Source organism: Cololabis saira, chromosome 5 (assembly GCF_033807715.1).
Source record: "Cololabis saira isolate AMF1-May2022 chromosome 5, fColSai1.1, whole genome shotgun sequence".
Lineage (NCBI taxonomy): Eukaryota > Metazoa > Chordata > Actinopteri > Beloniformes > Belonidae > Cololabis > Cololabis saira.
The window spans coordinates 14,302,843-14,328,472 of record NC_084591.1 but is presented as its reverse complement, the minus strand read 5'-3'; the positions used below and the strand labels follow the sequence as shown (position 1 = coordinate 14,328,472).

Sequence of the window (25,630 nt, the reverse complement as noted above, 5' to 3'; positions counted from 1 at the left end):
AGGTGGATCTACAAGCCATAGAGTCAAGGGGAAACTTAGTGTTCCTCACATGATTTGTTTTGTTGAGTTTTTTTTGGGCTGTTTCCAAATAGTAATATCCACTAGTGACAATGATTTCTCTTATGTCTTCATAGAAAAATGTAGAAAAAGGGAAACAGTGAGTTTTAACCTTTTGATCTTTATTCATCTTGAACAAAACAATAAAAAAAAAAAACACCATACATCAACAACAATAATAAAGCACAACCAGTTTTGTTCAAGAAGGGACAGGAAGAAGCAAATGCTTATCTAGTCCGGCCCCTTCTTGCAATATAAGAGTATCCGATATATAAAAGAATAATAGTAGCAATAACAATAATAATAATAATAACAACAATAATACATATATACAGTGTATATCCTTCTTCTTGACATATAAAAGTATGTCAATATAAAAGTAATTAAAAGACAAGTGAGTCAATAATAAAAGTGGCTAAAACGAAAGGCATCAAGCACAGTAGAAAAGAAAAAAAAGTAAATGAAAAAAAACAAACACAATCACCATAATAAAAGTAGCTAAAAAAGAAAGAAAAGCATCATGCACAGAAGAAAAAAAGACAATGAAAAAATAATAAAATAAAAATAAAAAACTTTTCACATGAGTGTATATTTTAAAATCAATGGTAAAACATCATCACATAACTTTCCTGGAGCTTTGCTTTGCTTTTCTACACACAAATGCATTTGGCTGTTTGGTGCCAGATAACTATTAAACACACCCAAAACGGTGTCGTCACATGCTGACGTCACTAATACTGCTCTTTGAGGCCTCAGACGATTTTAACTGGGGATTCCTACATTTAAGACCATTTCAATCTAAAATGACTATAAGAAAAAAAAAAGAAAAAAGTGCGTGGGCCAGGGCGTCTCTCTATGTTTCACTTTCTTCTCTTAGCTCAGAGGTTCATGACACACATTTACAACAATCGGTCGCTCCCGGCACCAGACGCCCAAATAGGAGCGCCTAAAAATAAGATGCATGCCACAACTGTTGCGTCGGGGGTCTGACCAATCCCCTGCCCCATCCTCCCAGTAAACCGACCCCGACTCCTGCTACCCTAATGGATTAACAAATAGACTATGATCACAGACGCGCAGTGACGTGGCCCGGGGGTCCTTTATAAACCCATCTCCCTCCTCTGTCTACATTCAAGTTTTAACACAGTCAACCGCAGCAGTGCTGCTCCAACTCAACTGCCAAGCAACTCCACAAATCTTCTGTCATATCAAAGAGGAGCGACTTATCAGGAGGGTGCCAATTAAAAAAAAGAAAGAAGAAGGACGGGACGAGCCGCTGGAAATCGGATCATTTAATCCATCACTGCTTTGACACCAGCGGTCCTTTCACAAGTTGGTCCGAAGACTGTCCAGAAGACTCTTTTAAAAAACTCATCTCAAGTCTGAACTTTTCCTCCAGCGGGAGCGCGCGTCTTGCCACCGACCTGCTAAAAGTTTCCTGCGCTGTTGCGCGCACCAGCTCCAAAAACACACGCCAGTGCCATCCAGGTATAAAAGTGGAGCAGGAAAACGCCGTCATGATGAGCAACAACTACGGCGACGAGCAGCTGTCCTCGCAGTACTACCAGGGCAACGACTTCGGGGACGAGGAGGACGACGAGATGCCGGCCACGGAGAAGGACCTGGCCGAGGACGCGCCGTGGAAGAAGATCCAGCAGAACACCTTCACCCGCTGGTGCAACGAGCACCTCAAGTGCGTCAACAAGACCGTCACCAACCTGCAGAAGGATTTTAGTGATGGGCTGAAGCTGATTTCACTCTTGGAAGTACTGAGCCAGAAGAAAATGTACAGAAAGCACCACACCAGACCCAACTTCCGTCAGATGAAGCTGGAGAATGTTTCTGTGGCCCTGGAGTTCCTGGAGAGAGAACACATCAAGCTGGTCTCAATAGGTGAGTGAGTCAGTGCTTAACATGAATGGTAAAGTATAAACCTTTACAACAATGGAGCTGAAAGTCTCTCTAGTCTAGACCCTAAAGAGACTATATTTAGATCATTGTCACATTTGTCTCACAACAAAAACATGCACTTTGTCCTTCGGACTGCTGAAGTGCCAGGTTTGATTCAGCAGGATGATAGGACTCTGAAAAGTTGGGGGTTAATAGATTATTGGAAAGTTGGTGCAGAAGTGTCACTGAGGTCACTGCGCTGGGTCAGCGCCAGCACCTAAAGCAGCCCTTTAACTGACACGCTCCCCTGCAGGGGTGCAAATTATGGGCTGGAAATTCAGGAGGACCATGTTAATGAGAATCAGCCAATTTATTTATGATAGAAACAGTCACACACACACACACACACACACACAGACACAGACACACACACACAGACACACCCACGTGCATGCACACATTTCTTTCTCCACAGCTCAGTGAGGTGCTTTTTCTGTCCAAAGCCATCATTTAGACATCAGGCCACAGTAACTACGCAGAAGCATTTCTATTAACTTGTGATGGATTTGTGGATTTTTATTCCCCATAAATCATAAAAGCACCTCTCATACAGAGAGACCTGAATGTCACTTTTTAGAAATGAACCTTTAGACCTAGGGAATAGTTCGAGTTGGGCAGTTTTCTGTTTTGGACATCTAATTATCCGATCACACGGCTGAGTGAAATTCCTGCCAGGCCTGAGGTTTTGGTCGCTGGACTGCGAAGGCCGCATTGGGCCATCCAAGCGCCACTGGAAAAGCACGTTGTGTGTGTTTTATTTCCATATGTGCTGACAGTGGGGCTAACTCTAAATGACAGTATCCAGTCTAAAGCCGTCCTGCTTATCACAGAAGGCCACAGGTCGGCATCAGAGATAACACCTCAGCGGCCGCGTGTCTTGGTTAATGAGTTCAGGGCTTAATATCCTATGTGTGTGTCAGCTGTTGAAGCTGTAGACACACACAGACACACACACACACACACACACACACTGGGTCAGACTGCTGTGACAGAAACAGGGTGTGATAATATAAAAGTTCTGGCATTTTCCTTCCCGGCACCTACTCGCCGCCTGCAGCTCCTGTGGGTCAAGGAAGCTCTGTGAAGATAGTGTCTGGGCCTCGTTACAGCGAGGACGATGAATAGACTCACCAGTCGCACATGTGTCACACTGTGTAACCAGATACCATCTGATGGACGTCTCTTTGAACACACAGTTGCCTTTAATGCTGGACAGACATTGTGCCACCTGCCTGCACCAGTCAAGCAGTGACACATTGAATTTTACCCTCCGGCAGGCCGTGCTGGTCTGCGGAAAGAGAAACGGCGCTCAGTAAAACAGTCTTGTGATAAACAACCAGCACTGAAGTCCCTGCATTATTAAAACTCAAATTTGAATTAACTCTACTGAATTGCACGAGATTAGCCCATGAACTATTAAAGTCTACCCCTCCTCTGAGGTTATATATTTCAGTTTAATGGCTAAATTTCAAAATTGGAGTGGATCTTAATAAGCTTGTTTGAAAAACTTTTCCTCTGAGAACTTCGGGAACTGAGCAGCGCGTTCTCTGTCAATGAGACTAATCTCCTCTTATTTGATTTATCACACTCCCGCGCCACAAGTTTAGGAGGTAATTGAAATCCAAGAGGTATTCAGGCAGCCAGGGATCCGTTTGCGCAACGTCCTCAGCTGTCACTGTCTTCAGAAGGCCATTGTGACTGGATGACAGATTGGCCGGGGTCTCAGCTGGACAGCTGCCTGAGAGGAAGGAGCGTTGGGTCGTTATCCAAAATCATTCATCGTCATTTGTATTTCTACCCAGGATGTCCATTTGCATACATCACATCTTAGTTATTAATGATATAAGCACCAATCAGAAGGACATTACAGATAACTCATAAACGAGCCAGTGTGTTATACGAGTCTGTGAGTTTGAACCATGTTCCCTCTGTTCCCCGACTGCAGACAGCAAAGCCATAGTGGATGGGAATCTGAAGCTGATCCTGGGTCTCATCTGGACCCTCATCCTCCACTACTCCATCTCCATGCCCATGTGGGACGATGACGACGACGAGGAGAAGAAGAAGTTGACCCCCAAACAGCGCTTGTTGGGCTGGATACAGAACAAAGTGCCCCAGCTGCCCATCAACAACTTCAACCGTGACTGGCGGGATGGAAAAGCCCTGGGGGCTCTGGTCGACAACTGCGCCCCCGGTAAGAGGCCCGCGGCGGTGTCAGCTAACTCTGAAGGCTGTGCGGCGTTGGGTGCTGAGTCAGAATATGTGCAGGGCCTGTTGACAGGCGTGTTGTACGGTGGGTGGTGGCTTTCCTCGGTTGCTATGGATGTCGGGGGTCCATCAGAATGTCTGTAACATGATCGCTTTCTCGGGGGGGGGAGAGTTTCCTCGTCGAGGGATCTTTTCAGCTCTGTCTTTCAAGCACACATGACCAGACAATCACATGTCCAGATTCAGACATCGGCCAGCGTGACGCGTCTCTGGAGAGCAGGTAATGTGTGTTGCTGGTGGCCAGAGGACGTCCACGCCAGCTGTCCCACACTGATGGAAGCATTCGCTCTCGCTGTTTCAGGCCCAGAGGCCCAAGCCTGGCTTTAGTGTTTATAGCCTCCCCGCTGCTCAGCAACCCCAAATTTGGGCACCATTCCTCTTCTTCCATTATGGGTGGAGGGGGTCGCTTGGCCATGCATCAAACTGCAGAGTAATCTGTCATAGGGAGGTGGCCCGAGCCACAGATCCAGAGACCCACAAGGACACTATTTTAGTAATCCGCCCGTTGAGGCGTCTGCTCTCAACGATGAAGCCGAGAGTCCTCTGCTAGCCGTGCTCCTCGTAGCTAAAGCTGGGGGGGAGGCAGGAGCCCAACACCATGTTTGACTGTGTTTATACGAGCCATCGATCTGAGGAGCTGCATCTTGCAGACACTGCTGCGACTCTGACCGTACAAGGCCGCGCTGCTTCATTAGTAAGAAGCATCAGAGCTGAACTAGTGCCGTTTTGAAACAGAGGCTCTGATTTAGTTCAGAGGCCGAGGCACATGGAGACAGTGTTTGTTTTGCATATTCAGATTTGGCTATAACATGAAGCGTGTAGACGTCTCTTTTGTTGCTACTTTCCAGTGATATTGAACTGCAGATATGCTTTCCCTCCTCCCCAGATGACAGGCTAACAGAGCCGTATCCTCCACAGTCCCTGCACACTCCTTCCCTCCATTTCATTGCATGCAAAATCAGCCCTGTTTATTCAGAGGTCCTATGTCTTTATTGATCGCATAAATGTATTCTGTGGTGTGCTTGCATTGAGCCATTTGAGTGAGAGGCCACTCCATTGCCAACACTAATCCAATTTAGGCATTAGCAGCATGGAGCAGGCGAGCCTCAGCTGCAGTGAAAGCGCCGCAGCGCCAGTCCAAGCAGCCTCTTGTGAGCAGTCGATAGAGACATTCATTGTCACACATACAGGCAGCGGCTGAGCGGTGGCGGTATGGTCACGGACTCTTGTAGTCAGAAGCGTTGCAGAGATAGTAGTGACAGCCTAAGTGGTCTTATTATAGCAACTGCAGCATAGCCCCCGCCTACATTGCACAATTGTCTAATTGCCCTCTTGCATTCCCGTAGGTTTGTGTCCCGACTGGGCGGACTGGGACCCCAACCAGCCCGTGGAGAATGCCAGGGAAGCCATGCAACAGGCTGACGACTGGCTGGGTGTGCCGCAGGTAAGGTCCAGCACAGACGTCAGTCACAAAGTATCAATGTTTACTGTTGAGCGGCTCGACAATAATCTCATTACGCACCACAACCAACAAAAACACCCTTTGTTTTGGTCCATTCTCTGATGGTTAATACTCATCAGATGAGTAAACCCAAATCGAGCCAAAGTAGTCCTTATTTATACATGCAAACAAACTCTCCCTCACACGTTGTGAGAAACACAGAATTGAAAAAGAAGAAGCAGCCTTATGTGTGAGAGGGAGCCCTGGCTTTTCCCAGGGAAACCATACTGGAGGGTGAAATGAAATATTTATTACCCAGCTCACCTCTTATATTTCCATCTTTTTTTTTCTTTATCGTATCTCTCAAGAAGAGAGTGTGTTGGAGTTGTATTTGGTAGAATTCGTGGGGGCTGTGAGATTTCTTAACACCTTCTGAGCCAGCGCCTGAAACAAGGGTGTAAATATGCGTGCGCTCATCAGAATAACAATGTTAACAGAGCGAGTGTGCAATGTTTTCCAGTCCCTTTTGACTCTGTGTTTTATGCCGCGCACCACGCAGGCTGTTTACTTGTTTGTCTTAGACACAGGACTAGCTCTTCTCCGGGAAGCTTAGCTCTGGCAAGATAGCCGGGGGTGTATGTCACGGCTCTGCAGGCCCTGGAGGCTGGAATCCAGTGTGGTGGTGTTAAGGAGATGAGGGAGAGGTCTGGCACAGGATAACCCACCCCCCCGATTCCCCCAACTGGCTTAACCCTGCTGCCCTGGGGTTAAATATAACCATTGTGAAGCACAGCTTTGTGCCATGGTGGGATTGACAGGCAAACAAGTGATTTAAGAGAGAAAGGAGTAGAAGTGGAAGGAACAAACACTTTTATTCCAAGTTTCATCCCACTGCACGATACTTAATAAACCAAAATTACAGAAAGACTAATCCATATCCTAGTTGCAAATGACTGTGCTTTATTTAAGAATTATTCAGGGTTTTCTGGGTGTTTTTTTTCCATTCTCAAACCACTGAAACACTCTGTGCTGTAGGTGATTGCCCCTGAGGAAATCGTGGACCCAGATGTGGATGAACACTCAGTGATGACGTACTTGTCTCAGTTCCCCAAGGCGAAACTGAAGCCTGGGGCTCCTCTTAAACCCAAGCAGCTTTTTCCAGACAAGGCGAAGGCCTACGGACCAGGTAGGCAGCCCAGCATCCGCGCCAGCAGTTCATAGAAACACAGAATCTTCTTTACCTTCTCAGTCCCGAATATCAACGCAGTGACATCAGGCATTACTGCTGAAAATATATCAGCAAATTATTTTTATTTACAGAAATTTTGTTATAAATTTCTAAATTTTTTAAATGCACATGACCTTTTTGTATGTAAATACAAACCCAACAGAATTACAATGTTGGTACAGTGTATTGTTTCATGCTTCCCTAAATATCACATACCTTCCATATACACATACGTCTCTGCATTCTGACAGGCATTGAGCCTCATGGCAACAAAGTCATGCAACCAGCCGTGTTCACCGTGGAAACTCTGGAGGCCGGCAACGGTGAAGTGCTGGTGTTTGTGGAGGATCCTGAAGGACACAAGGAGGAGGCAAGTCATAAAAGCTCGTCACAAAGGTTGTTTTTTAATGCAAAGCCCTCGTTCTGCTGTCGCTGGTTAACCCCTCCCACTCTGACCTGTTATTCTGCAGGCTAAAGTTAAACCCAGCAAAGAGAAGATCGGAACCTACACAGTCACATATGTCCCTAAAGTTGAAGGCGTCCACAAGGTCAGAACAGTTTGCTTATTTGGTGCAACATAGCAAAATTGCTTTGTTTAAAAAAAAAAAAGGTGTCTCAAGTTTGGTCCTCTTTTGTCATCTTCAGGTGAAGGTGCTGTTTGCAGGTCAGGACATTGACAAAAGTCCCTACACTGTAAATGTTGCCAAGGATCTCGGCGATCCACGCAAAGTCCACGCCAGGGGTCCAGGTCTGGACGCCACGGGCAACGTGGCCAACAAACCCACCTACTTTGACATCTACACGGCTGGTATGAACAGAAACGCAACCAGTTTAAAAATTTGGTGTGATCAATCAGACTGATGGAACAAAATCCAGATTTTCAATCAGAATTACACAAAGTTAAGCGGTTATTTTCCCCTCAGGTGCTGGAAACGGTGACGTTAGCGTGGTCATCGTCGATCCTCAGGGCAAAAAGGACACGGTGGAGCTCGTCCTGGAGAACAGGGGCGACAGCGTCTTCCGCTGCACTTACCACCCCGTGCTGGAGGGCCCTCACACCATCCACGTGTTGTTTGCAGGACAAGAGATCCCCAAGAGCCCTTTCAGTGTCAACATCGCAGAGGGTGAGCCATCTGTCCGTGTAGTAAATTACCGTCACACAAATTGGATTTCTTGCCGTTGCTTCCAGGGTGATCTGTCCATCACAATCTGCAGTCATCTTCATTTACCCCGAGAACAGCCGCCCTGAACAGACCGTAACCCTTGCTGTCTGTCATTTGTAGCTCCAGCTGTTGCTCCTCCTGCGGGAGCTCCAATGCAGATAGCTCCTCAGTCAGTGCGCACCCCACCTGGAGCCAAGGGTGGAGCGAGGGCTCCCCCCCAAAAACCTGGCCGTCCAAGTTAGTATATGTCTGATGGGAGGAGCTTTTGGCTATTGTTTAGTCGGCCCTACCCCAGCGCCATCCCTCCTACGCCAGACCGTGCCGATGTCCCTTTGTGCTTTCCCTGAAACGCAGTGCCACGCTGCTCGGCCGCCTGCTCGGCCGCCTGCTCCGTCCTCCGGCTGCTTGATGGTTCTAGTTACATTCAGAGAGACAGAAGATGCAATGTTGCACAAATAGCTCATAGGTTGTCCCAGACTGCATTCCTGTCAGTTCCTGCATTTTGTTTTTGTTTTCCGTTAAATATGTTTGCTTGCGCTGTTTTTATCGTGTCGAAATGTGCATCAGCCAGCATCCGGTGTAAAGCCTGCCTTCAACATTTCGGTGACAGACTGAAATGTTGTCAGATGTGCCTTGAATGCATTGCAATGTGTTGGTATCTTCTTCAGCATTGTGCTCTTTGTGCAATGTGGTATGCAAGGAAAAAAAATATAATTTCTCATTTGCAGGTTTTGTCTGTCAGCATTTCAGGAATCTGAATGTGAATGGGAATTTGTCATTAGCATGCCTGTCATCTGCCGGCTACTCTCAGCTTGCCGCTCTGTGAAATAGACCCCTCTTTTACATTTACTGTTATTCTTTTCAGCAATAAACCCCAATGCGTGCAGAGCTACTGGCAGAGGTCTTCAGCCTAAAGGTGTGAGAGTAAAGGAAGTGGCAGACTTCAAAGTTTTCACCAAAGGAGCTGGCAGCGGTGAACTGAATGTCTCAGTCAAAGGACCAAGTGAGTCAGACGGCTCTCTCTTCTCTGCATAATGTCTGTCTTCTCCTTGTTCAGTTTAGAAATGATTTCTATTGTTTGGACTGTGTGTGCAGGTTACACTCAAATAATGCACAGGAAACTTCTGACGTTATAATAATCTAGCTAATGGCATTTTTCATTCTCAGCTGGAGCCGAGGAGCAAGTTAAAGTAAAAGATGTGGGGAATGGTGTGTTTGAGTGTGAATATTACCCCCTTAAACCTGGTAAATACACAGTCAGCATCACCTGGGGCGGCCAGCCCATCCAACGCAGGTAGGGTCTTCGCATGCCACCAGCTCTTCTTTAAAAGTCGCAGTTAAAAGCACGCCCAGTGATATTGTTGTGCATGAATGTGTCGCTCCAGCCCCTTTGAAGTGGAGGTGGCTGCAGAAGCTGGTTTTCAGAAGGTCCGGGCCTGGGGTCCGGGTCTGAAGACCGGCATGGTGGGGAAATCTGCTGACTTTGTCGTCGAGGCGATCGGCACCGAAGTCGGAACTCTGGGTGAGATGTGTGCAAGTGGTGCAAGCTCTGAAAAAGGGAACGCTTTTCATGTATTTTCATCTGAAAATACTGAATTCTGAATATGGGGCCGCTACATTTGCTCAGGCTTCTCCATCGAAGGCCCATCGCAGGCTAAAATTGAGTGTGACGATAAGGGCGATGGCTCCTGTGACGTCCGGTACTGGCCCACCGAGCCCGGTGAATACGCCGTCCATGTGATCTGCGACGATGAAGACATCAAGGACAGTCCCTTCATAGCCACCATCCTCCCTGCTGACAATGACGCGTTCCCTGAGAAGGTAAGTACTGCTAGATTTGTTTAAAGATACGTCACCACGAATAGGGCTGGGCCATATATCGAGATTTTAATATATATCAATATATTTTCAAACGCGATATGAGACAATATCGTTTATATCGATTTAAAAAAAAAAAAAAAAATATATATATATATTTTTATTTTTTTTTATTTTGATATAGCTTATTTTGTGACAAATTGACTTGAATGTTTTATTTGAAATTTGCACAAATGTTTTGTTATTTGCACAACTGTCAACCTCAGTGGAAAAGTCTGCCTGTTACTGTCTACATTGTATTAATTGCACAGTGTATTTTAATTTAATTGTTATGCAGGAAAGGGATATTTGTTTTATTTTATTCAAGAAGCATTTTTATTCTATATATGCAGGCAGTTTATTTTTATTTCATTTGTTTTATACATTTTGATATTGTGTAGACCTCTGTTAATAAAGGTAAAAAATGAAGCTAACAGAGATGCTATGCTATAATGCTTTGGGGGAAACCCCAATTATGGCACAGAAAAAATATCGATATATATCGAGTATCGCCATTCAGCTAGAAAATATCGAGATATGACTTTTGGTCCTTATCGCCCAGCCCTAATCACGAACCTCGGTTTTATTAATATTCTAAACATTTCCAGGTGAAAGCCTACGGGCCAGGCCTGAAGCCGACTGGCGTCATCATCAATAAACCCACTGAATTCACCATCGATGCCAGCATGGCTGGTAAGGGTCACCTCAAGATCTACGCTCAGGTATGGCGTGTACAAGTGTGCGGACTCTTCATTGTTTATTCATACGAATGCATCATTCATATTGGATGAGGCTGCACGGATCAGAACTGACAGGACTTTGTATTCAATAAGGATGCTGAAGGTTGCACCATCAACATCAAGATCGCTGACAGAGGAGACGGCACATTTGTGTGTACATACACTCCCATCAAAGCCATTAAACACACCATCATCATCACCTGGGGGGAGGTCAATGTGCCCAACAGCCCCTTCAGGGTAAGACGGACGTACTGCCAAACCCTCCCTCTCTCTCTCTCTCTCTCTCTCTCTCTCTCTCTCTCTCTCTCTCTCACACACACACACACACACACGGATGTACAGTACTTAAATTATGGCAATATAATCCGATGGCACTTCTCTTAATACAAAGAAAGGAAACTGAAGCTGTTACTAATGCTTCAAGTACACTGCACATTCACCAGGTGATGGTTGGAGAGGGCTCTCATCCCGACAAAGTCAAGGTCTATGGGCCAGGAGTGGAGAAGACGGGGCTCAAAGCGAACGAGCCAACATACTTCACTGTGGACTGCGGGGAGGCTGGTCAAGGTGAGGCTGCATGAATAGATAATGTGAGTGGTTACCAAAACACTCCAGAGTTTGGCTGAACAAATAATGCACTACATGCTGTGAATGTAAAAAATTGAAAAGAAAAAGGAAAAAAGACCAGGTGAAAGCGAGGCTGAGCTGCAGTGATATTTGAAATGCATAGTCGTACTTAAAATCAGGCTCCAGGCGACGGAGCGATAGCTTTAATGTATGCAGATCATCTACTCTTGAATAACCTACGTGAACCGGGCTTATTCTTATGCACCATTAGGAGACATCAGCATCGGAATCAAGTGTGCCCCGGGGGTGGTCGGTCCCACGGAGACTGACATCGACTTTGACATCATCAAGAATGACAATGACACCTTCACTGTCAAGTACACTCCCCCCGGTGCGGGCAAATACACCATCATGGTGCTGTTTGCTGAGCAGGTAAAACTGGAGGCAGGATCGGGGTGTGTTACGCTGTCCGCCGGATGACAGATCTTTTTATGCTGAGCCTTTCTGCTTTTTCAGGAAATTCCAGTCAGTCCATTCAAGGTGAAGGTGGATCCTTCCCACGACGCCGGCAAAGTGAGAGCAGAGGGGCCCGGACTCAACAAGACAGGTGCAAAAAGCTTCGCCGGTTTTATTCTCCAGCGCATTCACTCTCAATTACATTCCAACACTTTGGTGTCACACAAATGGTAGGATCTGGCTGGTTCTGGCAGTGCTGACAAGATGCATGTGTTTCAGGTGTGGAAGTGGGCACTCCAACCCACTTCACCATCTACACAAAGGGAGCTGGAAAGGCCAAGCCTGAGGTGCATTTTAAAGCATCGGGTACCGGAGAAGCGGTTCGTGACTTTGAGATCATCGATAACCACGATTACTCCTACACCGTCAAATACACGGCTGTCCAGCAGGTACGCGGGCGGGCCTCCGTTTTAGGTGTGACATTATCCACAATTTTGCCCCATATAAGTACTCACCGTTCCCCCGGTGCTTTTTCAGGGCAACATGGCCATTTCTGTGACTCACGGAGGAGATCCCATTCCCAAGAGCCCCTTCCACATTACGGTGGCGCCAGCGATGGATTTGGGAAAGGTGAAGGTGGAGGGGTTGGACACCAGTAAGTCACAACAACACGACCGCCCTGCCTCTGTGCAAACACGCTGGAAATCGTGAGCTGGAATTGATGAGTATTCACTGTTATTTCCCTCGCAGAAGTGGAGGTTGGAAAGGATCAGGAATTCACGGTTAACACCAAGGGCGCGGGTGGGCAGGGCAACGTAGGTGTGAAGATGACATCTCCCTCTGGTCGGCCAATTCCCTGCAAGATGGAGTCGGATCAGGCCTCGGGCACTCACGGTGTGAAGTACATCCCCCCGGAGGAGGGACAGTACAAGGTGGATGTCAGCTACGATGGGAACCCTGTTATGGGAAGCCCCTTCGGGTTGGAGGCAGTCATGCCAGCGGATTCTTCCAAGGTAAGACGTCCAGACAGCTGCATGTAAAGCTGTAGCTCATTAGGCAAGGCAAGTTTATTTGTATAGCACAATTCAACACAAGGTAATTCAAAGTGCTTTACATCAACATTAAAAGCGGCAAGACACAAGTAAGCAGTAAATAACAAATAAAATGAAATAAAATTATAAGAAAATAGGTAAAATAATAAAAAGCACAAGTTGTTATTAAGTAAGGGCAGTAGAGTACAGCAGGTACACATTTCATTCTTACAATGGCAAGAATTATGTTTCTATACGGTCAAAGACCGGGTCAAATACAGTATTACAAATGTAATTTGTAACAATTTGTACGGTGAATTAAACCAATTTGACAATTCTATGCCAATATTAGATTAGATTAGATTGTCCTTTATTCCTCCCTCAGTGGGAAAATTAATTTTTATGCAGCAGCAGTACACACAACATGCAGCAAAAGGGTTAAAAAGGCAAAAAATATATATTATTACAAAATATAAACAGCATACAGTGGAATGAAGATAAAAGTAGTGCAGTACGAGAAAGAAAGAAAAACAGTGCAAAAAGAAAGCTGGTAGGTTTATGAGGTAGACAGATATTGCACATCTTGTTGTTATTGTCCGTTACTACTGTGAGCAGGCCTCAAAATAAAATAAAATCAAAAAAGCATGAGTGAATAACTGATTTGACTGCTACGTTGCAGGTGAGAGCTTACGGCCCGGGCCTGAAGGGCGGCATTGTGGGTAAACCAGCTCCATTCACCATTGACACAAAGGGAGCTGGCGCCGGCGGACTGGGTTTGACAGTGGAGGGTCCCTGTGAGGCCAAAATCGAGTGTCAGGACAACGGCGATGGCACATGCTCCGTTCACTACCTCCCCACCGAGGCCGGCGAGTACGCCATCAACATCCTGTTTGCCGAGCAGCACATCCCCGGGTCTCCCTTCAAGGCCGCGGTCCGTCCCGCCTTGGACCCCAGCAAGGTGACGGCGAGCGGGCCGGGCCTGGAGAAGGCCAAGGCGGGAGAGCCGGCCACCTTCACCGTGGACTGCACCGCAGCGGGCGACGCCGAGCTCACCATCGAGATCGTGTCCGACGCCGGCGTCAAGGCCGAGGTGCACATCCAGAAGACGGCGGAGGGGACCTTCTCCGTCACGTACATCCCGTCCTTCCACGGCTCTCACACCATCACCATCAAGTACGGCGGCCACATGATTCCCCACTTCCCAAAGGTCCTGCAGGTGGAGCCGTCCGTGGACACCAGCGGCGTGCACGTCTACGGGCCTGGAGTGGAGCCCAGAGGTAACACGACTCAGAATAAACTTCAACTGAATGTTTGCTTTCTAATCCGCTTGAATTGTCCTTTTATTGAGGAAATGATGAAAGATTGAGGCAGCTCTGCAGCATCAGTGTGGATACACGATATCTCAGCGTTACCGAGTCTGTTTGATGCAAGTCTCCAGCAATAAATCACCTTAAGTGCTTTTTTTTTTTTTTTTAAAGGGGTCCTCAGAGAAGTTACAACCCACTTCATTGTTGATGCCCGTGCCCTCAACAAGGTTGGAGGTAGCAGAGTAAAGGTTCGCATTATCAACCCCTCTGGCGCCAACACAGACAACTACATCACTGACAAGGGAGATGGCACTTACAGAGTGGAGTACACATCCTTCGAGGACGGTAGGAACATAACACCGACATTCCTTCTGCAGTGTTCAATGTCAAACAAGGATGAATGTACTAAAACTTTATTAAAAAGAATCATAATTAAAAAAAAAAACCTTAGCTGAAGTTGATGCAGGTAAATAGAAGTTTGTACATAGACAAGGAAGCTCAGAAAGTGGACGCAGACAGAGCGGGGGAAACAAAAAATATCACTAACAGGTGCTTGTGTTGGCCATTTGGGAATAAAGCAGAAGAGCTGGGGAAGAAAAGAAAGCGCCAGTCAGAGAGGGGTATAAATACAGGATGATGCAGTCGAGCAATGATGTGAGGGGCAGAGAGCAGGGAGGCATGAGGCAGACAGGCTCTGCTTTATAAATAGTGCGCTCTGGAACAGAAGCTCTTAACCAGGCAGGTATGTGTGCTGAAGGCTGCCTGCATGCAGCAATACAGAGGGAATGACAGCAGATATTAATAGAGACCTGTAACACAAAGCAAAGAAGATCACAGAGCACTTCTGCTCCACCATACATGCTGGAATATCACAGCCCTGTGACTGGGAAGGTGGCATACCGACCCACTGAGAGCGATCTGTCAGAAAAATGCTGTAACCCAATAATGAATAAGGAACAGATGTAACGCCTTGTGCTTTCACCACAGACTTTGCACTCTAGATAGTGTCTTTTTTATAAATAAACAGATGTTTATCTCCCTGAAAGGGAATTCATGAGGCCCGAGACTAAAAGCAAGAGGCAATACCAGAACATATTTGCCTGGTTTAGAGAGCATTCAAAAGATGAGCAACTGCAAGCAATAAACTCATGTTATCTGCTTGCGTGCAGGAATTCATCTGATCGAAGTGCTGTTCGATGACGCGCCGGTTCCTAAGAGCCCATTCAGGGTGTCTGTGGTTGAGGGATGCGATCCAACCCGGGTGCGTGCCTATGGGCCAGGTCTGGAGGGAGGAATAACCAATAAGCCTAACTTTTTCACCGTGGAGACCAGGTACGGAGGAGAGATGCTTAACAGGGAATTTTCAATTTTTTTTCAATTTCAATTTCAATTTCAATTTTCAATTTCAATTTTATTTATTCCGTATCATGGAAATGGTAGTTCACATACATGTTCCATTCCATGATCGAAAAGGGGCAAGAAGAAGAAAGCCTTATATTACAAGCCCCTTTCTCAAAAAAATAAAACAATACATATGAAGATGGTCTGTCCGTCTGTTCAACAGTCTTATATAATACCAAAAAAGAAAATAATAAAAAAACAAAACAAAACAAAACAACAAATAAGAAAACATACACAATAACTCACCAACAACACCAAAAACAAAAAAGCAACAAAATATATTTTACCCGTTAAATTCATATTGTCTGATTGTGTTGTCTTTATACAATTTCTTGAACTGGTGAATATTTTTACAATCCTTTAAATCAATTGTTAAGGAGTTCCATAATTTTGCACCACATACTGGAATACACATTTGTTTTAAAGTAGTTCGTGCAAATGGATGTTTAAAAAAACGTTGTATATTTTCAGGCAATATTTCTGCCTTTTGCCTTTAACATAACTAATAAAGTCTGTAACTCAACAATATCTTTAAGTTTAATTAATCCTGCATTGATAAAGAGTCCATTGGTGTGTTCTCTTACACCTATTAACTCACTGTAGTGGATTTGGCAAATGAGGAACCGAGAAAGGAGAGGTTAAACGAGAGGGTTGGTTCTTTTCAGGGGCGCTGGTACCGGAGGACTGGGTCTGACCATCGAAGGAGCCTCCGAGGCCAAAATATCCTGCAAAGACAACAAAGACGGCAGCTGCAGTGTGGAATATGTCCCCTTCACTCCTGGAGACTATGATGTGAACATCAACTACGGCGGTCAGCCCATTCCTGGAAGTCCTTTCCGGGTCCTGGTGAAGGATCCGGTGGACCCCAGCAAGGTCAAGTGCTTCGGTCCAGGTCTGGGAGCCGGCGTGAGAGCCCACGTTCCCCAGACCTTCACCGTAGACTCCACCCAGGCTGGACAGGCCCCGGTGGATGTCAAACTCTTCGGCCCGACCGGTGAGGATGTACTGCACGAAGGAGAAATAATCCATGAAAACACGCCCTGACTGACTAATAGAAGTAATCGTGTGGCGTGTGATTGTTTCCAGGTTCTGTGGAGCCTGTTGGAGTGAAGAACAATGGTGATGGCACCCACACGGTCCATTACACCCCAGCTCAGGACGGTCCCTACACTGTAGCAGTCAAATATGCAGATCAGGACGTCCCACACAGGTACAGAACAAGTACACCCAGATGGCCCATTGTCAGATATCTCTTAATTAAAACTGGAATTAAGTGTACTGGCCTTATTCTTGTCAGAATCAGAATCAGGTTTATTGGCCAAGTCAGGTCAAACAAGACAGGGAATTTTACTCGGTTATTTCCGCTCACTGTACAGTAGATAGACAAATGACAGCTCTTATTAACTTATGTACAGTTTAAAAGTGAAAGGTGCAGCAGTATGAGGTAGACATGGTTATTGAAAGGTACATTGTTACAGCATATGATTGTGGTTATTATTATTATTGCACAGTGATTGATTACTCTGAGACTATGAGTGATGAGAGTTCATCAGAGCAACAGCTTGGGGGAAGAAACTGTCCTTGTGTCTGGAGGTTTTAGTGTACAGAGCTCTGTAGTGCCGTCCAGAGGGGAGGAATTCAAACAGACTGTGTCCTGGGTGTGAGGGGTCTGCAGAGATGCTACCTGCTACCCCATGGTCCTGTCTAAGACTGATTATAACTCAGTTTTTCAATTAACCTCCCCATCGTGTCCCCCTCCTGACAGCCCATTCAAGGTGATGTCTCAACCCGGACACGACGCCAGCAAGGTGCGAGCCAGCGGCCCCGGTCTGGACACCAAGGGTGTATCTGCCAGCCTGCCCGTCGAGTTCACCATTGATGCCCGCGACGCCGGGGAGGGACTGCTCACGGTGCAGATTCTGGTGGGTTCAGGCGCCGCTCACACAGCTGTATCACAACCAGAACCCGCTCTCTCATGTAAACTTAACGTGTGTATTCACAGGACCCAGAGGGCAAGCCGAAGAACGCCACCATCCAAGACAACCGGGATGGGACGTACACCGTGTCCTACGTGCCTGACTCCACGGGCCACTACACGATCACCATCAAATATGGAGGAGATGAGATTCCTTACTCCCCGTACAGCATCCAGTCCCTGCCCACCGGGGACGCCAGCAAATGTCTTCTCACAGGTAAGACATGTATATGATCAGGGTGATAGCTGGAAATACCAGTTTGCAGTATCCTCACATGTGTATTCACTACTCTGCTCTTCTATTTTGCAGTTTCAGTTGGAGGACATGGCATGTGTGAGTAACAAAACTCCACCTGTGCTTCAGTGCAGGGAGATCTTAACTGTAAATGTATGAACTATGCTTTATTTAATGTACCGTCCCTCTTCCATCTGCGTCGTTAACAGCGAGTCTCCAGAAGCTGCAGACCTCCGAGGACACGGTCATCACAGTGGACGCCAAGGCAGCCGGGAAAGGCAAGGTGACCTGCAAGGTCCTGACTCCACAGGGGATGGAGCTGGACATGGACGTGGTGGAGAATCACGACGGGACCTTCGACATTTACTACACAGCCCCTGAACCCGGGAAATATACCATCACCATTCGTTTCGGGGGGCAGAACATCCCGAAGAGCCCTTTCCACGTGGTGGTGAGTAAAACTGTATCCACCGCCTGCTGCCGCGGCTTTCCTTCGGATGTTTGGCCGTATTAAACCAATCATTCTCCCTCTCTGCGTGTATTAAAAGGCCTCAAACGAGCCCGTGGTTCCTCGTGATACCGTGGATCCGCTCTTCCGTCCCGTGAACTTCCTCGTCCCTTTCATGCCGCAGCAAGGAGAAATCACAGGTGGGATCGACACACACACACACACACACACACACACACATAAACCTGTGAAATATCTTATTTTTTCGCCGTGCTGACATTTAAAAAAACTCTAGGTGAGGTGAGAATGCCGTCTGGCAAGACTGCCCGGCCACACATCACCGACAATAAGGATGGCACCATCACCATCAAGTACCAGCCCACAGAGAGAGGCCTGCACGAGATGGACATCAAATATGAGGGAAACCACATTCCAGGTCAGAAATGCACCACAGTGAGAGTTGGATGGGTTTTATTTCACCGATGTTTAATTAGGCGAATCCTCTCAAATGTTGGTCAGAGTCTAATTACTGTGTGCTGATGAATGTGTGTGTACAGGAAGCCCGCTTCAGTTCTACGTGGACGCCGTGAACACCGGCGTGGTGACGGCCTACGGTCCAGGTCTGAGTTACGGCATGGTCAACAAAGCTGCCACTTTCACAGTGGTCACCAAGAACGCAGGAGAAGGTACAACAACAGGCTATGCTGTGCCTTTTGCTACTGGTTAAACTGATGAAAAGCTGTTTTCAGCTCTCTCTTTGTATTCCTCCCTCCCAGGTGGGCTGTCACTCGCAGTGGAGGGTCCCTCGAAAGCGGAGATCACCTGCAAGGACAACAAAGACGGCACCTGCACCGTGTCCTACCTGCCGACCGCGCCGGGAGACTACAACATCATTGTCAAATTTGACAACAAGCACATCCCTGGCAGCCCCTTTACAGCAAAGATCATGGGTGAGGAAATGGTCTATCTCTCATGTTGACATTCATTTATGCTGATGTTCCCTGCAAACCTGCTTTAAAAAAGGACATTTAATCATTGTGGAGACTTTTTTTTGTCATGTCAGGGGATGACTCCATAACGAGGACATCGCAGCTGAATGTCGGCACGGCGGCTGACGTGTCTCTGAAGATCGCAGAGACCGATGTGAGCTCTCTGACCGCCAGTATCAGAGCTCCATCGGGCAACGAAGAGCCCTGCCTGCTCAAAAAGTTACCCAACAGACACCTGGGTGAGACCGCCCTTCGTCTAATATGCAAATTAAAAGACAAACAGAACCTTGATGAAACACTGTTGGGTATTATCTCTATTTAACTGATATTTTTCTTGTTTTCACAGGCATCTCCTTCACCCCGAAGGAGGTTGGCGAGCACGAGGTGAGCGTCAGGAAGAACGGCATCCACGTGGCCAACAGCCCTTTTAAAATCATGGTCGGCCAGGCCGAGATCGGCGAGGCCAGCAGAGTGAAGGCGTTCGGAAAAGGCCTGGTTGAGGCACACACTTTCGAGATGGCGGAATTTTTTGTGGATACAAGGAATGCAGGTACGCTTTAAAAACTCCTGAAAAACATTAGACTTCCATGGCACAAAAAACAGGAAACAAAAACGAAGCCAATCCATCTATTTCCTCTCAGGTTATGGAGGTTTGGCATTGTCGATCGAGGGTCCAAGCAAGGTGGACATAAACTGTGAAGATGTGGAGGACGGGACGTGTAGGGTGACTTACTGCCCCACAGAACCTGGGAGTTACACAGTCAACATCAAGTTTGCAGAAAAGCACATCCCAGGTAAGAATAATTTACCCTGATAATTAGACAAAACTAGATCGTAAAAAAACGAATTAAAGTGTATTTTTATGTTTGCTCCCTCCAGGAAGTCCTTTCACAGTGAAGGTGACCGGAGAAGGGAGGATCAAGGAGAGCATTACCAGGAAGAGACAGGCATCTTCTATTGCCTCGGTGGGCAGCACGTGTGGTCTGAACCTCAAGATCCCAGGTGAGTACAGGGGATGGTCAGAAAAACCTCAGACTGCAGCTGTCGTTTATCTCAAAACTCATGCACGCATGTGTTTGTATCCTCACTGCTTTTCGCTGCCGCAGGAAACTGGTTCCAGATGGTTTCGGCTCAGGAGAGGCTGACCAGGACGTTCACGCGCAGCAGCCACACGTACACCCGCACCGAGCGCACGGAGATCAGCAAAATCCGCGGCGGGGAGACCAAGAGGGAGGTCCGTGTGGAGGAGAGCACCCAGGTGGGAGGACAGGCGAGCCCCTTCAGAGACGTCTTCGGGGACTTCTTGGGCAGAGAGAGTCTCAGCAGCTTCGCCGGCATCACCCCCAGACCCGAGGGTGAGTCCGCATACCAACCCCGCTTTGTAAAACCTATTCAAACCAAGAATGCCCAGTGTGAACATCCTCTCTGTCGCACCAGTGGAGAGCGGTTCCCAGGCCATGACGGCTCAGGTGACCAGTCCCAGTGGAAAGACAGTGGACGCCGACATCGTGGACGGAGGGAGCGCCACGTACAGCGTTCGCTTCATCCCCCAGGAAATCGGACCTCACACTGTCAACGTGAAGTACAGAGGCCAGCACGTCCCCGGCAGCCCCTTCCAGTTCACCGTGGGGCCCATGGGCGAAGGCGGGTCGCACAAGGTCCGCGCTGGCGGTCCTGGCCTGGAGAGAGGCGTGGCTGGAGCACCTTGTGAGTTCGCACTGTGGACGTAACCCCTCGGGGATAAAACCCAGGTTTTCATGAGTTAAATATTCTAAAATGAATCCTCGTTTTCCCCCCTGTAGCTGAATTTAGTATCTGGACCAGAGAGGCGGGGGCTGGCGGTCTATCCATTGCAGTGGAGGGTCCCAGCAAGGCGGAAATCTCTTTCGAGGACAGGAAAGACGGCTCTTGCGGTGTCTCCTACATAGTGAAAGAGCCAGGTAGAGCTTATTTAACCCACAAATATAAAAAAAAACGTGCCTTGTTAATCTTCTTCCCCTGCTATTAACCTCTCCCGTATTTCCCTCCGCGCCTCCGCAGTTCATTTGATTCATTTGAAAGTAAATAACACGTCTGCTTCCCCAGGTGACTACGAGGTGTCAATCAAATTCAACAACGAGCACATCCCTGACAGCCCCTTCATCGTTCCAATTGCTACGCTGTCAGACGAGGCCCGCAGGCTCACTGTGACGAGCCTTCAGGTGGGGGCCGCGCACATCCTTCGCAACGGGCACATTAATTATCTGCAGGACCTCAGAGGACAAACATGCTCACAAAAACATACACATATGCAAAATATCAAGGCTGAAGAGCAGATGGCAAGTGTGATTGGCTGTAGATATTTCTGTCTAATAGTATTATGCCCTTGAAGTGTAATTGAACGCCAGAGCTGGAGCAGCGTACATGACTGCAACGCTGTGATGCTGGCCGGTGATGAAGGGCTGGATTAACTGTCCCTTGCTAATGTGGGGCAACACAAGCTGTGCTATGTGGGCACTCATCTCGTCTGCGTGATTGTGTTTCTGCCCGAGAGGCAGGGAGAGAGAGAACAGAGGAGGCGGGCGGCACGGCAACCTGCAACAGCTTGCGGCGTCGCTCTCATCACTGGACAGATGTTTTATTTGCTTTTACTGTCCCCATCGCAGCTGCCAACCGCACTACATCTATGTATTTTTAGGGGAACTGAAATGCCAATTTCAAAGCATTTTTCAACCACTACAAGCCAGGTGAACTGCAATAGCGGCGTTTAAAGTGTCACAGTCTCCCTGTCGGCTAGTGGACGACAAGTCAAGAGCAGTAAACGCCTCGTTGAAAACTCTGATCCTCTCTCCCTCTCCAAGCCAAACGCTCTATCTGTTCTAGTTCAGGTGTGAGGAGTCATATTAAAATCCTATTCTCTCCTTTTGCAGGAGAAGGACTTGAAGGTGAACCAGGAGGCATCCTTCATGGTGCAGCGCAACGGCGCCCGAGGTGTGGTGGACGCCAAAGTTCACACGCCGTCCGGCTCCTCTGAGGAATGCTACGTCTCAGAGCTGGACAGCGGTAGGAACCGCCTTCGCTTTACCGGCCCCTCAGTGTGGAAACGTCAATCACAAGTGCAAATTTGAATATCCGCCGCTTGTTTTTTTTTGTTCCCCAGATAAAAGCGCAATCCGCTTTATTCCACGTGAGAATGGCGTCCATTCCATAGACGTCAAGTTCAACGGATGCCATATTCCTGGAAGCCCCTTCAACGTGCGAGTGGGCGATCCGGGGCTGATTGGAGACCCAGGACTGGTGACTGCACACGGGCCCGGATTGCTGGGAGGAACCACAGGTAGGTAGTAGATGGACGATCAGGATCCTTCAAGCAGCGAATGAGCCTTCGTGTAAACATGAGCGCTGTCCTCGTCCTTTCAGGCGTACCCTCCGAGTTTGTGGTCAACACCTGCAACGCAGGTTCTGGCACTCTATCAGTCAACATCGATGGGCCGTCCAAAGTGAAGATGGACTGTCGGGAGTGTCCCGAGGGATACAGGATCACTTACACACCAATGGCGCCCGGGAACTATCTCATCACCATCAAATACGGCGGGCCACAGCACATAGTGGGCAGTCCTTTCAAAGCCAAAATCACAGGTCTGCTGATCACTCCTTCTTTCTCCCGATCTGTGACCGACAAAGATATTTATTATAAAGCAGATGTTCCTCTGGGGAAGCATGAAGCTTTACCAAATTATATGCTGTGTATTTGTGCTGCTAAGTGCATATTTGTGATAAAAACTGCCTGTTGTGCACATCCAAGGTCCTGGAAGTTTCTTTTGTTTTCTTTTACGGTGCTTTATAATGTTTTCCTATTTGAGATCAGAGCACTTTCTTGCACTTTTCTTTGGAGGGGAACTCTTCCCCTCAGCAGCAGTCTCTTTGCTTTCTTCATATCTTTGTCAATATTGAGTGTGTTATGTAACATCTGAGCCATGACACTTTTAGAGAACCCTTTTTTCTTTTATTCCCCTGCTGCAGGCGTGAGGCTGTCCGGGGGACACAGCCTCCACGAGACCTCCTCCGTCTTAGTTGAAACAGTCACCAAGACCTCCAAAATGGGTGGGGCCTACAGCGCGTCCTCCTCCACCACCTCGACCAAACTGACATCCGACGCCAGCATGGTCGTCTGCCGCGGAGCAGGTCTGACCAAGGCTCTGATTGGGCAGAAAAACAACTTTACGGTCGACTGCAGCAAAGCAGGTGAGATTATAAAGCTGAAAATCTAACATAAAAGCGCTGAGTGAATCGGTTCTGGCTACTTGGTGCAACACGATCTCTAAAAACCCCTCTTGTTCCTCCATCCAGGATCCAACATGCTGATGGTAGGTGTTCACGGACCCCAGGCTCCCTGTGAGGAGGTGTACGTCAAACACATGGGCAACAAGCTCTACAATGTCACCTACGCCGTCAAGGACAACGGCAGTTATACCGTCATCATCAAATGGGGCGATGACAATGTCCCTGGAAGTCCCTTCAAAGTGGGTGCACCTTAAGAAGAAAAAAAAAACTCTCCTACACCAAGCCACCTCCCTTTTCTTTTCTTTTTTTTTCCATCATTCAAGCTCCCCCGGCACCTCTTTTCTGGTTCGGCTCATTTTGGAAAGCACTCCATTCGAATGAAGCCCTGCAAGGATGTTTGCTTGCAGCTTTACTGTGGCAAATTATGCATTGTGCCAAAGTTTTGTATTAACTCCATAAATTATGTTATGAAGTCGAGGCAACCGTCTGTTTTAGGAGTCGGATATTTTCCCTGGTCCATAAAATCCCCCCCCACTTCTTTTCTGTTTTGGTGTAAACAGATGACATCATGTAGAATGTTAAGAGACGCTGGAGTGATATAAACAGTATTAAAGTGTGATGCAATTTGGTTTTGTATGGTTTAAGAATGAGAATTTTAATTTTTTTGTTATATTAACCTTTTTTTGGTAAGTCTTTGCAGACCTAATAAAAATGCAATTGCTAACTTTCCAAATGGAAATGACTGAATTTATTTCACACAGAGCTGGGAGACACCCGGCTAATTTTGCGAAAGGCAGATTTTCATAGTTTCCATCATGCAGCTATTTTCCAACCACTGCTGGTTGTGATGTGGAGGGAGCTGTCAGAACATTTTCTCTTGATCACAGTGGCTCTCGACTGAGCATCGGACCTGAATCTCTTATGCAGTTTGACTGTGAGGGTTTGAGACGTTCTCCTTAGGAATCAGGTCGCACCAGATGCCAGATCTTCTATAGCTCTTCATTCACCTTTAATTCAAGGGCACGGTTTGATGTTGCGTTAATAAAAAATGCCAAGGATATTTATCTAATCTTCTCATTTGCATCTTGCACATGTCCAGATGCAATCACAAGATGGCAGCATAGACAAGCTCACATCTGCATCTACATCACCAAGTGCACCAAAACAAAATCTCCATTGTTCACAGCGAAAATTAACTAAATCGTTGTCACCGCGAGGGAGCCTGCAGAGCGTAGAAATCAGAGGCATCAGCCTTCCACTGTTTGTGTAATTAATCCTGTTGGATCAGCAGAGACGGAGCACAAGTGGTTTCTGTTGCAGCATCCTCATGGGTACTGGGTGGGCAACCAAGAGGTGGTGTGTGTGTGTGTGTGTGTGTGTGTGTGTGTGTGTGTGTGTGTGTGTGTGTGTGTGTGTGTGTGTGTGTGTGTGTGTTGCGTGTGTGCGTGCGTGCGTGCGTGCGTGCTTGCGTGTGTGTGTGTGTGTGTGTGTGTGTAATCACCTCACGACCTGTGTGTGTACTTTGCACGTCCTCTGCAGACTCTAGTCTCACAGTGAGTCAACCAAGCAGCCTCCACAGGGTGACACACTCCACCAGCACCGGCACCATTCTTCACAGAGCCGAAGCCTATAATTAGGTGCTAATTTTCTCTGGTTCCACTGTGACACGACGCTGGGGGCCATGGTGAGGCAAGACAGAGCGAGCGACTCCAGACCATCTGGCCGAGCGGCCGGAGCTGCCCGGTGCTGTCTGGACCAGGGGGGGGCCACCCACCTCGGTCTGTCCTCCCCATCCTGCCCCTCCGGACCGGGACACGGGCGTCTGCTCGCAGCAACATGTTCATCCACAGCGGCTGCCAAGTGAATTGCGGAAAACCAAAAAAAAAAAAAGAAAAAAAAAAGATGCAGTTCTTCCTCATGCAGGCAGCAGCGTTCAAGCGAGCCCCGTACAGAAGAAGCGGGAGAGGAGGAATGAGCGGGCATAGAGAGCGTGGGTGGAAGAAAGTGAGAAAGATTGATTAGAGGAAGAGAATGGGATTTAAAGAATACAGATGGAAGAATGGGAGGCGCACGGGGAAACACAAACACATCTGAGACAAGCGGAAAAAACAGACAGTAAAACGAATCAATCCCTGCTCCAAATTCATTTAGAAGCACGCTAATGCAGCGGATGAGTTAACCTTCAAAAGTATCATTAGTGTTGGAGCTGGTGAAACACATGATGACTCATTCATTCAGGTCTGTGTGGAAAGGC

At 47.4% G+C, this 25,630-nt stretch overlaps 1 protein-coding gene across 1 annotated transcript; it reads left to right on the top strand.

Annotated features, from left to right (window-relative positions):
• Positions 1 to 1,181: 1,181 nt before the first annotated feature.
• Positions 1,182 to 24,109, top strand: LOC133443772 (filamin-C-like). The gene is given in 47 exon segments (XM_061720981.1): positions 1,182 to 1,950; positions 3,953 to 4,201; positions 5,622 to 5,719; positions 6,752 to 6,902; positions 7,196 to 7,314; positions 7,415 to 7,492; positions 7,590 to 7,752; positions 7,868 to 8,068; positions 8,228 to 8,344; positions 8,973 to 9,110; positions 9,275 to 9,401; positions 9,493 to 9,629; positions 9,735 to 9,928; positions 10,573 to 10,686; positions 10,798 to 10,941; positions 11,148 to 11,271; positions 11,543 to 11,703; positions 11,788 to 11,878; positions 12,007 to 12,176; positions 12,265 to 12,382; positions 12,478 to 12,740; positions 13,438 to 14,035; positions 14,237 to 14,410; positions 15,235 to 15,397; positions 16,132 to 16,460; positions 16,553 to 16,676; positions 17,232 to 17,388; positions 17,469 to 17,658; positions 17,752 to 17,775; positions 17,886 to 18,222; positions 18,224 to 18,324; positions 18,420 to 18,560; positions 18,682 to 18,810; positions 18,901 to 19,074; positions 19,188 to 19,352; positions 19,460 to 19,663; positions 19,755 to 19,907; positions 19,993 to 20,115; positions 20,220 to 20,468; positions 20,551 to 20,820; positions 20,916 to 21,053; positions 21,199 to 21,314; positions 22,023 to 22,155; positions 22,253 to 22,429; positions 22,513 to 22,731; positions 23,116 to 23,337; positions 23,443 to 24,109. Coding segments are annotated over 47 exon segments (8,331 nt in total). The 5' UTR covers positions 1,182 to 1,574; the 3' UTR covers positions 23,631 to 24,109.
• The last annotated feature ends 1,521 nt before the right edge of the window (positions 24,110 to 25,630 follow it).